This window comes from Lynx canadensis, chromosome B4 (assembly GCF_007474595.2).
Source record: "Lynx canadensis isolate LIC74 chromosome B4, mLynCan4.pri.v2, whole genome shotgun sequence".
In the NCBI taxonomy this organism is placed as follows: Eukaryota; Metazoa; Chordata; class Mammalia; order Carnivora; family Felidae; genus Lynx; species Lynx canadensis.
The window spans coordinates 94,694,534-94,707,396 of NC_044309.1; the positions used below are offsets into that span (position 1 = coordinate 94,694,534).

At 37.1% G+C, this 12,863-nt stretch overlaps 1 protein-coding gene across 2 annotated transcripts in view; it reads right to left on the minus strand.

The window, feature by feature from the left end:
• The window catches only part of PTPRB (protein tyrosine phosphatase receptor type B), a 115,222-nt gene that overhangs the window by 99,899 nt on the left and 2,460 nt on the right, over positions 1 to 12,863 (minus strand). For both annotated transcript variants that reach the window (XM_030323223.1, XM_030323222.1), the window contains exon 3: positions 3,623 to 3,879. In XM_030323223.1, the coding sequence (XP_030179083.1) occupies positions 3,623 to 3,879 (257 nt within the window). The remainder of the gene's footprint in view (positions 1 to 3,622; positions 3,880 to 12,863) is intronic.

Here is a 12,863-nt window from a genome sequence, read left to right on the forward strand (position 1 = left end):
ACTGAGGCTTAGAGAGTTTAAGTAACTTGCCAGGTCACTGGCTAGTAAGAAGCGGAGTGAGGGCTTTGATCTCAAAGACTCAACCACTCTGTTCTGACACTAGTTAGGTCCTCAAAAAATGTTCTTTGAGTTGATGAGCATTTTCCAAAGCTATTGAATTGCATGGCCATCAATGCCTCTTCCCCTTTCTTCTAATTTCTTTTTGGTGGGGAATCGAAGGGTGATTAAGAGATGAAATGGGGGGAATTAGAAGGGAGAAAAAGGAACTGAAGATTAGCTCCTGAATGAAACAATATATGTATTATTATGTATTAAACATACTAAACTCTAGACACATGCAAACTTAAAAACAGTAAAATGAAATGTGCAATAAAAAATGTGCATGGCTATTCAACATGACCATCGTATCTGGACACGGACAGTAGATGGGTCGTTTGTTACCCATGTGGTCAACAATTCCACCCACTTCCATGCCATTTCAATTGATTCATTTCCCCAGAATTCCATTCCATTATCCCTATTCTATTTTCCTGCACTGTGTTCTACTCCACTCCACTCCTCTCCATTCCGTTTCATTCCAGTCCAGTCCACTCTTCTCCACTTCACTCCATTTCATACCATTCCTCTTCAGGCCACTCCCCTGCACTTTATGCTGTTCCACTTCCCTCCCTCTCTCCATCTTGCTCCACTCCATTCCACACCTTTCTTTTCCTTTCCTTTCTACAAAAACTCTATAACATATTGAGCACTATGTTCAGATGCTGGAGATGCAAACCTGAATAAATACGGTCCTTATCCTCACATTCAGATTTTTCCCATCACCACCTGATAATATACCACCCCAATTCACAGCCCAACTGTACTGTCAATCCAAAATCACCACAGACCAGTTGCTATCTGATAAAAAAACAAAAAACAAAAACAAAAACAAAAAAAAACCCCAAAAAACAAAACAAAAAAAAACCCCAATGGACACACAAAGATTTTCCTTTTACAGAATTCCAAGCAATCAAGTCAAATGATATCTAGGTATAGAGATAGAGTATCTTTCAAAATTACTTTCAAAGGACAAGCATTTTACCTTCCACGTGACTTTTCCTTTCAAAATACCTAACTACAGCTATTTGTAATTGACTGTTATAAGGTAAATGCTCATGCTAAATCAAGTGATGATCTAGCAGAGATGTCTTGACTAAAACATTAAAGTCATGGAAAACTGCAGTTTTAGAAACTGCCTTTGGAAGGAGCATAGCTTTTAGAACTTCAGCTTCCCAAGACATAGTTAAGATTTTGCCTGTGCTTCAAGGAAAAACTAGGGGATGAGTCATGACTTGATGACTACTGGATACGTAGCCATTCTGGTGCCCCATCTGGGAGCTCACAAACATTGCGGAGGATTTCGCTTTAGAAAAAGACCAAGGGGGCGCCTGGGTGACTCAGTCAGTTAAGCATCCAACTGAACTTCAGTTCAGGTCATGATCTCACGGTTCATGAGCTCGAGCCCCAGGTTCATGAGTTCAAGCCCCACATCGGGTCTCTGCTGTCAGCAGGGAGCCTGCTTCAGATCCTCTGTCTCCCCTCTCCCTTAGCTCCTCCCTGACTTGTGCTCTCTCTCTCTCTCAAAAATGAATAAACATTAAAAGAAAAAAAAGAAAAAGACTAAGAAACAATAACAATAAAAAAAACCCAAAATACACCCCTGCAGTGCATTTACCAAGACCAGAGACTGCAAATCCACGTATAAGGCTGGATCAGTTGAGCTCTATAACACAGGGCTGGGTTGACCCAAGGGCAAGGGTGCCTGCAGCAAAGCTCTGGATGTTCTTGATTCATCACAGTAGAGCCTGGCTGCCTCTAGGAGCTCTTTCTGTGTTTGTTTCACAATGGTCCAATGTGGGAAAAAAAATGGGAGAATGTTTTTTGCTAAAAGACCATCCTTGAGTGTGCAGGCAGGTATGTTTTTATTACAGTTTTATTCAGCCTGTTTCTTAGTTGACATACTTAATGTATTATATGAGAGATATATATATATATATATATCAGTACAGTATGTGCTTATTTCCTTTTCTGAACTGGTATATGTGTATATAAGATATCCTATATATTCTTAAAATATACACTTAATTTTTGGTGTATTAGTTGTGTAAAAAAATTACACGTACACATGTATTTTCAGATGTACGTGGATACTCTTACAAACTGATGTTTTGGCTGAGACACATTCAGCGGAGACAAGAAGGTGCTCCGCCAAGAGGCATTCAATTTCAAAAGTAAGTGCCAAATCTTACTGGCATCAGTGGGTGGCAGGGCTTAGGAGTTAGAGATTTAGAGAGAGCACAGCACCAGTTCATGATGGCAACCTCGAGTGCCATCTCTCCTGCTCTCATTTCCTGTTTTCCTTCCCCACTTTCCAAGCCCAGACAGGTCTGAAACCACAATGATCAAACTAGGAGAGATGGGTAAAAAGCTAGGTGGGACGTGGGAGGTTTTGGACAGGTTCCCTTTCCCTACGTCAAGCCCAAAGGGATGGGGTGAAGGGAGAGGACAAGCTAAGATTTATGTTGAATTTAGACTTTGGGTTACTTCCTGAATTGGATAATCCTTGCTAATGGGTTGAGAGTGAGTGTTGAGTTTTAAAGTGATAATCAAGAGCGTCCAGAAAAGTCACGAGGCCTTCCTAAATTCTGTTCAGAGGCAAAGGAAGCACTAGCTTGTAGGGAAGATTTAGAATAAAGGAAGGCTGGAGATAAAAAGAAAGTTCCACAAATTATTCAATATACTGGTTATATTTGTTTTGTGATCAATTCTGAAGTAGGTGCTTACTACTCAGGAACCACATGCAATATTAAATTCTGCACAATGGGGAAGAAACCAGAGCACTAAAGGGGCGTTAAGTCATACGCCTAGTGTTGGGCTTTTACTTTCTTTCAATTGTTTTTGGTTTGCTTATTAGGAAACAGCTGAACACTTGCAAATGAAGCAGCATTTTTGATTTGTCTTTGCAAGTTGCACTTTTGCAGTTACACTATTATTGCCTAAAATGGTGGCCTAAAGCCCTGAGTGGGAAGCAGACCGGAAGGGATGAACTGAAATACTCCGTGAGCAGACTCTACGACTGCACTGTTGCTGCTCCCCCAGCCGTTAAACTTATCTGCCCTTTTGTGGCTGCTGATGTAGAATTGGTACGTGACTTTGAGTATTTGACCATGTTCACAAATCAGTCATAGTGATTCCTGAATCTTCCATTGCTTTGTGACTCTTTCCACTCCCTTATGACCATAAATGATTGTGGCATACAATCAGGGGAATCTGCAAAACACTGATTTTAATTTCTATTTCCTGTTTTTATGTTATGCGTAAGACTATGAAGCCTGACTTTGGTTCAGAAATGTGGCCAACCTGCAGGAGTACAGTTTTGACATCGCGGCCTGATTGTCTTTCCCTTCGTCCTATCTCAAAGAGTTTTTCATCGCACAGAATGCACCATGCATAATTAGCAGCTAGGACACAGAGTACCTAATCACACATTTGAGTAGTGGCAATTCTAGCAGAGCAGATCTTGTCAAGCAGCGGGCTTTCTGAGACCGTTACAAACCACGCCCCACACCCATTCTCCCCTTACCTCTTCAGTGGTGCTGGAGAAGGGCCGAGTAGTCCAGGGGACCCAAGATGTCTCAGTCATTCCAGTCGTCTGCAGACTGGGGTGCTGTGTCTGTCTGCTGTGGCAGCTGTCGTGTTCTGTTGTACTTCTGGTGAAGGCCTCTGTGGTATTCCTAATAAGGTGTTCCGGGCTATACGGAACTGCATTAAAAGTGGTGGGGATTTGGGGTGGAGCCGTGTTTCTAGCGCTCCTTACCGAAACTTCTGCTCCCAGGCCAGCTGAGGTAAAGAAAGGACAGTTGCTAAAATTACCTTCGTGTTTTGTGGAGTCTTCACATAAAAGCAATTTGACTTCAGAAAAAGCAGGCCTCTTTCATAACAGGCATGCGAATGAGCTTCAGTTATATGAAAAATTCAAGATCTTAGAGTGTGACAATGCTAATTTCCAGTCCACCCATCCTTTGTCCATCTATCATAGGGTCAGGGGAGTTGTAGAAACCGCTACCAGAAAACCTCAGTTCTGTGTAGAAGATAGAATTAAATTTACTCTCTGAGCATTTAGGGAGTCATGAAATTGGCTTCAGGGGGCCCATGAATCTCGAAAAACTTTATGCCACGTCCTAAATATATGTCCGTGCATACTTTTTTCTTGTGGGAGACTTTCATAGCTTTCATTCAACTTCTCAAAGGGGTCATTGGACAGAATGCCAGGCTGAGAATCACTGCTAACAACTTGCCTAGCTTCGTCATGCAGATGGACGATTCCTGGGAAAGCAATGACTTTCTTTTACCACAGAGCCAACTGTTTCCAGTCCTAATTGTGTGAGCACCAAATCCTGGGACAGTTGTAGTTTCTGAGTTCCCTATCTTCTGTAATTGATTTAAAACTTATGAACTGGTGAGATTAATGTATAGCTTTACTTTGCAAGGCTGAGTTGCCAATACTTAAAAATAATTGATTTGCAAATTAGGTTCACCTAGCCATAATTTTAAAACGTGCTCTCCATCTGTTGGGGATCTCACTAACATACAAATTCTGGTTAAGTAAAAGTTGTCAAGCCGGCACTCCTCACAAGTTCTCAGGGCATGCCAGTGCTGGTGTTGATGGTCTTTGAACCACACTTCGATTAACAAGACCTGGAGAACAATCGTATAATATGAAGTGTTGGAAAGGACTGTAAATTATGGACTGAGGGGTATGTTTAGATGCTTCTATCAATTTCATTATATGTCACAGTTTCCTAGGATATAAAATCTTGCCCAGTTAGATAACTATAATTTTGAAAAGTTTCTGGTTTAAAAACTGGCAGAAGGAAGATTTTTTACTACTCCTTTAGTGGTTCATTCAACCAACTATTTCTTAAGCAACTACTATGTGCTAGGTGAAGATCTAGGTGAAGGATTGCATTTTCCCTGTTCTGGTCCACCTTTCTGAGCCCTCTTTTGAATCTCATTTATTTCCATTCCAATTTCAGTGGACATATTTTGTATGATAGCATATATAAAGAAGAGAGGGATAAAGCACAGAAAAGAGGATAGAAATGGAAAAAGTATTTTTTTTTTTTTGGAAAAAGTATTTTTAAAATTTAGTAAGATAAAAAAATATCACCAATTCTCTTAAAGGTTAACGAAATAATCATGACTGTATTAAGCACCCTTTCTTTGAGATGTGGAAAGTTGTGCAAAGTACCCTGTACATGGGGTTGCCAGGTTTAGCAAATAAAAATATATGATGCCCAGTTAAATTGGAGTTTCCAATAAATAACTAATAATTCAGAATATTTAGCATATGTCAAATATATAATATTACAAAGGTTATATTATATGTTACATATTATACTGGGAATGTACTGACATTAAAACGTTGTCATTTATCTGAAATTCAAATGTAATTGAATGTTCTGTATTATAGCTGACAAACCTACCTGTATATCTACTAGGCCTAGACTTTAATAGATTTTTGGACATTCCTGCTAGTTTCTGTTTGTTTTTTCCTTCTGAATCATATGCCATTGCCATTGTGCCCAGGTTACTACCCTGAACATAGACCAGATTTATTTATCCCTGGGATGTTTTCTATATGACAAACCCAATTGTTCTATTAGCAATATTCCTTTATAATAAACTCCAAAAAGCAGCCCTAATTTTGCAGTCTTAATTGAATTAAGTGCTTGAATGTTCCTTCAAGAAGACATTTGTCTATTGTTGGGGTATAAAATTTTCTGTACGTAACGATTGGTATTTTAGTTATTTTTGGGCTTTGACCAATGCCGGTCCTCTGAGTTGATTACCACCTATGACATTTTTAGCTTTTAGACCCTCAAAAAAAAATTTAATTATGGGGTTAAGACAAAAACAAACTTCCAAATACATAGTATGTAATTATGTGTCTTAGCATGTCAACCTATGCTTGTTCCTCTTCACTGAGGAGGAGATGGTTAAGTTCTTGTTCTAAGAACTTTTTTTTATTCATCAAGTTACATGATTCGTTCAATGGATGAAACAAGAATCTCCCCAAATTAGATAAATGATCAAAACACTCTTGCAATTTCTGTGTAAGTAACATAGCTTATTACCATCACATGTAGCTTTGGAACATCTTATGGAAAAAAATTCAGTCTTCTGAAATTGTCTTTAACCTTCTAAGTGTATTTTTAAAACACTCCAAACAAGTCCATTTTACATTTTAGACCACTACCTTTTTTTCTAAAGAGAAAAAAAAAAAGAATATCCAAGGTCGGTACCCCTTCATTTTGTCACTGTGTTTTTAACCTGTGCTATTTCAGAAGCAGGAAAGAAGCTTTAGTCTTAACATTTAGTTTCCAAATTTCGTGTGTTTTAAAGCAGTGGTCTGCAAACTGTGGTAGGCATCAGAATCCCCTTTGGAATTTTTTAGAATATTGAAGGCTTGGCCCTTCACTAGGAGATTTGGTGTGGGACCCAGCACCTGCATGTCTAACAAGTTTCTCAGCGATTGTAATATATATCTAACTATAAGGTTTTAGCCATATACTCAGTATGAGCCAAACTGAATTCTAATCATTCTTTACATGGGTATTGAAGGGTTTAAAGTAGATGGGAGGCAAGAAAATCCATTCTAGAAATATATACGGCAATCGAAATATGCTGATCTTTTCATCTCCTGAACTCTGTTGAAATGGGTGCTATGAAATTATATTGAAAATGGTATATCCTTGAATGTTTTGGTGTCTATAAATTCTTCTGACATTCTTTAAAAAGGTATATGCATTTTACAGTTCATGAAAGACCGAGATGTGTTTTGACAAATGCAAGGAAAAGTTCTTACACAATGGAACAATATGTTGAAGCTATTTTTAAAAGCTTTGTTGTACCATTGCTACCACATTGTTTCCACTTTATGCATGATTCCTCTTAGAACACAATTCAAGATAAGGTATATCATCCTGGATACTATTTAAAAGATTTTAGCACTTAAGTTGCAGATAGCGCAACTGTAAGATGATTTTCAATGACTGTACCAGGTCAGGACGATATTTTGAATATATTTTTTAAAAAAGCAACATGTATTTTAGTTTATTAATTAGTCTATGAGTAGCTCAGATATGATTAATAATACAAATGTGATTTTTGTATAATGATAATAAAAACACACAATCTGTTAGTTTCCCTCCTTTAAATGATATGAGTAACTTTCAACCATGCTGAAAAAAGAATAACTTGGGCAGAACTTATTTAGGAGATAGAAAATTTCAACTATATTGGGACTCTCTTTTCTGTAAGAAGATGCCAAATATAATACGCCTTTTAAAAGTGGGCAAAAAGTCTGGAAAAGAGATAATAAATGAAACAGAATATACCTTAGAAAAAGGAAGATTTATGCGTATATATTGTACATTAAGTATATTCTACAAGATTGGGCTAGAATAAAGTGAAGTGAAAAGGATATGAGTTATAATAGACTAAATAATTTTTAGAAATGCTGAAAAGAAGAACATTTCAGAAAGTGTAATCAATAAAATAAAGGGTGCATAAGAGAAGACCTATCTAAAATTTGAGAAAGTGAACAAGGATGCGAGAAGTTTGTGGAAAGAGATACCAACGAGGGGGAATTTGTAAACAATGGGTGACATAACAAATCAGAGAATTTCAGAGGTCAATTTTTTTTTTTTTACAGACTTAAGAAAGAGCCAAGATTAGAAATAAAGAAAGAAAAATTAAGTGGAAGTTGACATGGCATAGGAAAACATCAAAGCAGAGCATGGTAAAACATTTAAAGTAAAAAAAAAAATGAAAACTTAATGAAAGCAATACTTTTCAATAGCCAATTATTATTCAACTACTATACTCTGAGTTGTGTTAGGAAGATGTGCCTGGTTTATCCTAATATCCTATGTTTTCTTTGGGGACATGGATATATATTAGATGGTGGGTACAAGGAAACTATGCTGGAAGGGGGAGAAAGAATGGCTTTTCAATTCATTGCTACTAGGCTGTGGGAGAGGGATGCTGAGAAGGGTACTACTTAAGCAAGGTCAGGAAAATGGAAGACGGAAAGTGGGTGAATAACTTGGTGTGCCCCCAGCTGACTTGTCCATTCGGCACAATAGGCACAGTACCAAGGACCCATGACGTTAAAAAAAATAATTTAATTAGAAAATTTTAAAAAAGGAAGAACTTTCAGAGTCAAAATGTTTGCTTAAATTTGTTTTTTTACACAATAGGGAAAAATGAGAATTTGGGGGCTCATGAAAATCTATGAAATTATTTTATTTATTTATTTTAATGGAGGAAGGGGCCCACAAAGGGCCCATGAAAGTCCATACACCGCCATGGATGTGCCTTGATAAGTTCATTGACGTGTCACAGGTTAAAAATGGTTGGGGGACTCTGGATACGGTGCTGGGTATTTTTCTATAATCACGTAAATCATATACCAGGAACCAATGATCATACGATTTCCAATGCTCCCATAAGTAAATGGTCAATTGCGAGGCCCATGTTTTTATAATCTTGCAAGGAGAAAATAAACCCAATGGCAGCAATGTGGTCAAAGTAGGATCTGTACCTACAAAGGACACTGTTGTTTTGTTTTGGTTTTTTCCTCAACTCTCTCTATTTACAAGCATTCCCAACAATCACTAAAGGAAGCAGCTTCTGTTAAGACCCTTTCTCCCAAGAGTATATACGGATATTACAGTGCTAATGCATTTTATTCCCTCACCCACGTTACTGCAATTAAACAATTACTTTAACCAGCAGTTATATCAAGTCTGTCAGCAATTGGTTTACTTCAGAAGCGAAATCTCTTTAAGGGATTTCACTAGCTCGGTCATGTTAGGGACATGTGAAAATATGTCTGCAAAAATTTTCCTGCCCTTAGGTAAATATGAGATTTGAGTTAGTGAATCTGTAGTAGGTGTCAATAGAATATTGATTGGTTAGTTGACATCTTACATACAATGTTACTCCGCATTCAATACAAACACAGCTGAGTGAAAATAACTGTTTATAAGTAGACACTTGGCATCCTTTGGAAAAAGTAGCCAAGTGATGGCACCTCTCATCTGGAAGGTCTAGAACCACTATGTTTAAAGAGTTTGTAAATTAGAGATTTGGACCTCAGAATGCATTTTTACTCCTCAAGTAATATTCTTTTTTTTTTTTTTAAAGTTAAAGGTGTGATTACATAAAATTGCAATATTATTGAACAGAATTTGGTTTTTCCTTATTCTTACTGTGTTATTGATAACTGCTTTGTGTTAATTTATAGACTAAGACTGAGAAATTATACACAAAGGATTTCTAAAAATCATTCTCTTAATTCAGTGGCTCCAAGGATGTAGCTATACAATATAACACCAATACGTATGAAGAAAAATTGAGAAAGTCTGTCAATCACCTTTTTGTTTTATTGATACATGGCCAAAGGTGTAAGTGTTTCCAAAGAGCTGGATATCTGGCACCTGACTGACAAAAGAATTTATGGAGGGAATGAATTTTTTCAATTTTTAGCCACATACATTGGCATTTTGGAGACAAGGTTTTCGTTATTGCTCTTAGGACTCAGAATAATAACTACTAGTGTCTAATTTTATAAATTGATTATAAAAGGATCATTTTTTTTTAAGAGTCTGTCTCCCAGGTCCTCTCCTTTTATCCAAAATGAAGGCATGCAATGTACTCTTTAAGGGACCATGACTATTTGAGAAAATATGACTCTAGTATAGATCCTTCTCTCAAAAAACGCATTAATTTTTGCATTGAATTTTTAAAAATGTTTATTTATTTCGAGAGAGAGAGTGCGTGTGAGTGTGTGCGAGTGGGGGAGGGACAGAGAGAGTCCTAAGCAGGCTTACTGCTGTCAGCACAGAGCGCGACATGGAGCTTGATCTCATGAGCTGTGAGATTATAACATAAACTGAGATCAAGAGTCAGTCGCTGAACTGACTGAGCCACCCAGGCTCCCGTGCATTGAATTTTAATTCACTTCAGAAGCCTCCTAAATTCACCTTGTAACAGAGGAACTCTGAGGAAAGGAGAGGAAGAAGAAAAAAACAGCTTCATGAGAACAGGGCACAGCTAAATTATGACAAAATCCAGTGAGCACTCAAAGGATTGGGTAAAAAATATGCAAATTTTAAATTATCCTTAATTTTTAAAACACAGTTGCTTAATATGACTGGCAAGAATGTACAGTGGAGAAAGGGGTACTTTATAAAATTGACACGCTATTGTAATTATTTACATATCTGACTTCCCCATTACTGTAAAGAATAAGACATAGTCAGTGATTTTCAACTTTGGCTGCACATTAGAATAATCTTAGAAGCATTTAAAGAACATGATACCTAGGGGCGCTTGGGTGGCTCAGTTGGTTAAATGACTGACTTTAGTTCAGGTCATGATCTCACAGTTTGTGAGTTCAAGCCCCATGTCGGGCTCTGTGCAGACAGCTTAGAGCCCAGAGCCTGCTTCAGATTCTGTGTCTCCTTCTCTCTCTGTCCCTCTCCCACTTGAGCTCTGTCTCTCTCTCTCAAAAATAAATAAACAAAAAAAAATTTTTTTAAATATGATACCGAATTCAATTGGCCTAGAGGATGAGGCTTGAGCATTAGTATTATTTCAAAGTTCCCACTGTGATTCTGATGAGATGCTTGGGTTGAGAATCTCTGGTGTAGGGTACCCGTAGCACAAGCTCTGGCATATAGTAGATATTAGGGAATTATTACTTAAGTACATGAATGATATCATGAATGTTTCCTTTATGAAACAAATAGTTCAGATTTTTGACCTTCACAGATACACTATCTTTTACTGAAGAACTTAATTAAAAAGTTCATATCTTATGAATGAACAATATGCATAATTGTGCTGTCAGATTATCATATTTAGTTATCAAGTCTTTCAAAAAGGTCATTTGCAGTCATTCATTGCAAACCTCTAAATGTAATTTAATTTTTCACAATGGATTCTCTAGCAGATCAATGAACGTTCATGCTATGGGTCAACTGATATCATGTGTATCTTTAATCAACAGTAAGTTTGAGATGGAGGAAAAAATATGTTAACTTATAATTGTGTTCAAACATAAGTATTATACATGTGTATTCAAATATAAGATTTTTTTTTTGGTAGCACAATGGTGCAAATTTTTACTCTGCTTTTTTCTAGAAGTCTATTTTTTCTTCCAACCCACATTCTTGGGCATGTTTTGGATATGGCACATTCAGAGATTAACTGTAAATGGTCTATTTCATCCACTTACTTTTGAAGTGAAGTCCATCATCATTGGACAAGTTTTGCATGAAGGTCAAAAGAAATCATTTTCCATTAATTATATTCTATCTTGAACAATTCTCCACTGAATCCGTATTTACTTTTTAAAAGTTCTAGTGAAAGAATATACTCCTAATTAGGGTTTGATTGGAAGCTGAGAAAGGATCTCACTTCTTATGTTTAATGGTACAATGGGAATATTTATAATGTTTCTGTGTTGTTTAGGACAGACCTTGCCCAAAGAACTTGCTCATGAAAGGGATTGTACATATTGGTGTTCTGTGCTATATATTCTCTGATAAGTTTGAATTTTCTAGCTGACTTTTATACTTTTGTCTTATTCTCATAGTGAGAAGTTAAGAAGACCGGGACTGTTAGGGCACTTGGGTGGCTCAATTGGTTAAGCATCCAACTCTTGGTTTGGACTCAGGTCATGATCTCATTGTTTGTGAATCTGAGCCCTGTGTTTGGCTCAGTGCTGATGGTGCAGCCTGCTTGGGATTCTCTCTCTCCCTCTCCCTCTGCCCCTCCCTTGCTCCTGTGCATGTATTCTTCCACTCTCTCTCTCAAAAAAAAAAAAAGTTAAAAAAAATTAACAATAAAAAAAGACCAAGACTGTAATATTCAACTTCTGTTGTAGAAAAGCCCATTGCATTATTAGCATCTAATTAAACTCTTACTTAATTTACAAAATGGAGTGACAGAAAGCTGTCCAAGGGATCAGCATCATGAAAAAACTCATAGGAGCCTCAAAAATAAACACCTAATAAAAAGATTTAAAAGTACAGTGAATGTTGATCCCCAAATGGGGTTATGGATCAAAATTATCTGGGGGACTTAAAAAAAAATCAGGTTTTAGTCCAAATTTCTTGAAACAGAATCTTGAAGGTGGTAGGGGAGAAGAAATGATGGCAGAGATTGCTTCTCCTCCCCCAGGTCGAATTCTTATGTAGTCAACTGGGCAAAACTCTGTGGTTAAGCATTTGTGAAACACTGTATAATGGAAGGTACACTGGACAGGGAATTAAGACATTTGGGTTCCAATCAGACCTTTGCCACCAATTAATCTGGGATAATTCACTCAACCTTGATAAATTGCAGTCTCCTCAATGATGGGCTTCTTTTCTAGACAATTTCTCCAGTGACTTACAAGGTCCATTTGTACCTAATATCTAATGATTCTATTAGTTTTATCTTTCATGAATTCCTAAAGCAAATCTCTACTATAGGAGTAAATAAGCAATAAAATGATTAAGTAAAATAGAAAATTAAGCTGTATCCACAATGAAATCCCCAGCACAGGACTGAACTGTGTGCTGCACCAGGAATTTGTGCATGTATATACAAGTTTTTACTGGATCTGTCATCTAGATTATATCCACCAATGGTCAACAAATTAGAAAACTCTGTGACAATGCACTGGTTCTTACCATTTCAAAAGTATGTAACCTCTTGTACCCCTAAACTTTAGTACAAAAAATTTGCAAAGGCACAATGTATTTTCC